General features: G+C 35.0%; 1 protein-coding gene across 1 annotated transcript in view; it reads right to left on the reverse strand.

Moving 5' to 3' along the window:
• Window positions 1-3734: 3734 nt before the first annotated feature.
• LOC137655924 (tropomyosin-like) overlaps window positions 3735-4769 on the reverse strand; it is a 1881-nt gene continuing 846 nt past the window's right edge. The window contains exon 2 of the mRNA XM_068390141.1: window positions 3735-4006. Within this exon, the coding sequence (XP_068246242.1) occupies window positions 3735-4006 (272 nt within the window). The remainder of the gene's footprint in view (window positions 4007-4769) is intronic.

Genomic DNA, 4769 nt, shown 5'->3' on the forward strand with positions numbered 1-4769 from the left:
AGCTTTCTAATGAAATATTTGATGTTTTTGATGTTTATTTCTATATCAAATACTACTGTATTTATCTTTGAATCCGGTAATACCGCATTGCTTACTTTTAAACACTTCTTTTGATGGCTATATTGTTCTTTCATTAAACTTCTTTTTTTTATCTGGTTACAAATTATCCCTTTCCCCATTGAATATCATTCTTATTTATGTTATAGCGAGACTAAAACAGAATCCAATAATGATGTCATTTCTGTATAAAAAACTTTGTTCAGATCCTCTAATTTTTTTTTATAATTCTATGGTTTGTGTATAATCATTTTGTCTTTACTAAGTGCAAAATATTTTCAGAAAAAAAAAATATCAGAAAGATATTTTTCACCTTTATCATAGTATTGCCTGTCTGATTAAAACAAAAATCGTATTTATAGTGAAAGTAATATCATCCAAATATATGTTCACCCTTGTAAAAAAAAAAAAAATGGCTCGTCCTTCCTAATGTAAGAGAATTGTCAAAACACTGGTTTAAAGTCAATTAACAATAAAGACATTATAATTTTGTATTGCTAATATCATTATTCCGATTTATGTCATTACTAAGTCGCCTACCACTAGATGAATTTACTGTGGGAGGGCTACTCATTTTTTATCTTTTTCTCTAGTTCTTATGTTCCCGAGCCTGTCTTATGTCCCTGATCCTCTTACTCTGGTAGTCTAATCTTCTTATGTCCTCGATTCTCTTCAAGAAAAAGGTACACAGAAGTTTTGCTTCAGTTAAGGCTATGAAAGCCTCAAGCTAGATCCAATTCCAAAACTGGTGTCTTATCACTAATGCAATAAACGTTATTATTCGAATCATTTTGAAGCACAGCTAAGCTTTAACCATTCAAATTATCGTTTCTACATCGAAAGCTTAAAATAAACTGCAAGCTTTACTTGTAATAATCTTAGTTCATTTGTTCCCCAACATGACTCAAGGGTTTGAAAATTCATTCGAATAAATCTTTGTCATGATTTTTCGTACTTGTAATATAAGTGTTGGTTATATATTTTCTCTATAATCATAATGAGTTTAATATACATTATCAATGGTTGATGTACTGTCTCCTTATGTATACTATTCCTTTTTAAGAATCAGTCATTCATCAGTTTTGTCTAGCATTTTCTGGTTTTCATATTTTGCCTTTTTTTCAAGACAAAAGCTGGAGCACTTTTTTCTATAGTATTTTTTCTTTTTGATTTTACTTAATAAACAATAATTTTAACCTTTAAATTCTTACCATATTTTTAGTGATCTACTTCCTCCGGTATTTCCTTCGATACATTGTGTACATAAAAATATTGAAATTTTTTTGTACAGATTTCTATCTTCGTCTAGGTATATAACATCATAGATTACTTCATCACTACAGCAAAGACTTCCTGTTGACTTTAATCTCTAAATTTAGAATTTTTTACTCACATATTTAGGTTTTATCTTTATTATATTTTGCCAAGGCAAAATCACCATTTCTCGATAATTCCAAGAGGACCTCATTATACTTATATATATATATATATATATATATATATATATATATACATATGTATAATAATAAAGATAAAACCTAAATATGTGAGTAAAAAATTCTAAATTTAGAGATTAAAGTCAACAGGAAGTCTTTGCTGCTTCTTCTTTTCTCTTTCTGCCTCTCTTCCTTCATTTTTTTTTTTGCTCTTGCTTCTTTTTTTATTGGATTTTTTATTTTTATTTATTAGTTTTTATTCTACAGTCTTCAATTTCTTTCGATTTCTTGTTTACTTTTTTGAAGGGTTTTTATGGTTTGTATATCTTTTTGGATTTTATAGTTTTTTATATACTTTATTAAATTTTATTTTTCAATTTCTTCGGATTTTATTGTTTTTTTTTTTATTTTGCTGATTTTTGTTTTTCTTCTCCTCTGCTTCTCTTCCTTCTCTTGTTGCTGCTGCTTCTTTTCTTGTGTGTGGGGGGGGGGGGGGATTTTCTGGTTTTATATTATTGACGGGATTTTATTGTTTTTTCTTTCATGTTTTTGCTGATTTTTCTCATTCTTCTCACCCTGCTTCTCTTCCTTCTCTTGTTGCTGCTTTTTTTCTGTTTATTTTTTTTTCTATTTTTTTTGTGGATTTTTTTATGATTTTTGTTCCTTCTCCTGCTCCCACTTCTCTTCCTTCTCTTGTTGCTGCTCTTTTTTTTGGGGGGGTGGGGGTGGGGGGGCTGGGATTTTTTTCTTTTTATTGTTTTTTTTCTGTATTTTTTATGTTTTTTGTTCCTTTTCCTCTTCCCACTTCTCTTCCTTCTCTTATTGCTGCTGCTCCTTTTTTTTATTTATTTTTTTTTTTGGTTTTTATATTTTTGGGGATATTATGTTTTTTTTTTTATTTCCGAGGGGATTTTCTGGTTTTATATTTTTTTGGATTTTATTGTTTATATTTTTTTTTTTTATGTTTTTTGCTGCTTCTCCTTCTCCTGCTTCTCTTCCTACTTTTATTGCTGTTTTGGTATTTTTTGGGTTTTTGTATTTTTTTGTATTTTATAGTATTTTTATCATTTTTTTTAGATTTTTTGGGTTTATATCATTCTTTTAGTTTATATCTTTTGGAATTTTTGGTTTTTATATTTTCTTCTTACACACACACACACACACACACACACATATATATATATATATATATATATATATATATATATTGGATTTTTTATGTTTTTGGCTGCTTTTCTTCCTGCCTTTCACGACCCCTTGCTGCTTGCTGCTTCTGCTAGTTCATAACTGATGCTATTAGCTGCTATTAATGGCAGCTGCTGTCTCTGCAACTGTTAGCTGCTGTTACTGATAGCAGCTGCATGCTGTTGCTGCTGTTGTTCTCTGCTACGAGCTGCTGCTACTTGCTACTACTAGCTGCTGGTGCCGTTGCTGCTGCTTGTTGCTGCTTGCTGCTGCTACTGGTGCTCTTGCTTGCGCCTGCTGCTGCTGCTTTTGCTAGCCGCAGTTGCTGCTACTCATGGTAGCTGCTGCTGCTGCTACTCTTGGTAGCTGCTACTGCTTTTGCTAACTGCTGCTGCAACTGCTGTCTGCTGCATCTGCTGCTTGCTTCTGCTACAGCCACTTGCTACTGCAACTGTTGTTGCTGCAAGCTGCTGCTGCCAGCTCCTGCCACTTGCTGTTGCTCTTAGCTGCTGCTAGCTGCTTCTGCTAACTGCTGTTGCATGCTGCTGCTAACTCCAGCTTCGGCTGCTGCTGCTTCTGCTACTCTTGGTAGCTGCTGCTGCTTCTGCTACTTTTGGTAGCTGCTGCTGCTTCTGCTACTCTTGGTAGCTGCTGCTGCTTCTGCTACTCTTGGTAGCTGCTACTGCTTTTGCTAACTGCTGCTGCAACTGCTGTCTGCTGCATCTGCTGCTTGCTTCTGCTACAGCCACTTGCTACTGCAACTGTTGTTGCTGCAAGCTGCTGCTGCCAGCTCCTGCCACTTGCTGTTGCTCCTATCTGCTGCTAGCTGCTTCTGCTAACTGCTGCTGCATGCTACTGCTAACTCCAGCTTCGGCTGCTGCTAGCTGCTGCTAACTGTTGCTGTTCCATTGCTGCTAACTCCAGCTTCGGCTGCTGCTAGCTGCTGCTAACTGTTGCTGTTCCATTGCTGCTAACTTCTGCTACTAGCTGCTGCTAAGTTCCTCTGCTAGCTGCTGCTAACTTCTGCTTACTGCTGCTAGCTACTGTTAACTGCTGCTAACTTCTGCTGATAGCTGCACTTTCAACGTATTCTTCCAAGTCTCTCTTTTCCAAAAGTTTCTCGTTGGCTGTCTTCAGACCATCCGTTGCTCTTTCCAACTTCTTCTCGAGTATCCAAATTTCCTCATAGGCCTTTTCTAATTCATTTTCTACAGATGCCTTGGCCAAAAGTTCAATACGAAGTTTATCGTTTCGAGCATCAGCCTTTTCTAGACCTACCTTAAGAGATTCAATATTCTTATCGGCTCTTTCTAAATCATCCTCTAAAGCTATATTAGCGAGACTATTATTAGAAAACTCAATTTTTTTATTTATTTTTTTTTTTGGTTTTTATATTTTTGGGGATATTATGTTTTTTTATTTTTTATTTCCGAGGGGATTTTCTGGTTTTATATTTTTTTGGATTTTATTGTTTATATTTTTTTTTTTTTTATGTTTTTTGCTGCTTCTTCTCCTTCTCCTGCTTCTCTTCCTACTTTTATTGCTGTTTTGGTATTTTTTGGGTTTTTGTATTTTTTTGTATTTTATAGTATTTTTATCATTTTTTTAGATTTTTTGGGTTTATATCATTCTTTTAGTTTATATCTTTTGGAATTTTTGGTTTTTATATTTTCTTCTTACACACACACACACACACACACACACACACACACACATATATATATATATATATATATATATATATTGGATTTTTTATGTTTTTGGCTGCTTTTCTTCCTGCCTTTCACGACCCCTTGCTGCTTGCTGCTTCTGCTAGTTCATAACTGATGCTATTAGCTGCTATTAATGGCAGCTGCTGTCTCTGCAACTGTTAGCTGCTGTTACTGATAGCAGCTGCATGCTGTTTGCTGCTGTTGTTCTCTGCTACGAGCTGCTGCTACTTGCTACTACTAGCTGCTGGTGCCGTTGCTGCTGCTTGTTGCTGCTTGCTGCTGCTACTGGTGCTCTTGCTTGCGCCTGCTGCTGCTGCTTTTGCTAGCCGCAGTTGCTGCTACTCATGGTAGCTGCTGCTGCTGCTACTCTTGGTAGCTG

This window comes from Palaemon carinicauda, chromosome 16 (genome assembly GCF_036898095.1).
Source record: "Palaemon carinicauda isolate YSFRI2023 chromosome 16, ASM3689809v2, whole genome shotgun sequence".
NCBI lineage: Eukaryota > Metazoa > Arthropoda > Malacostraca > Decapoda > Palaemonidae > Palaemon > Palaemon carinicauda.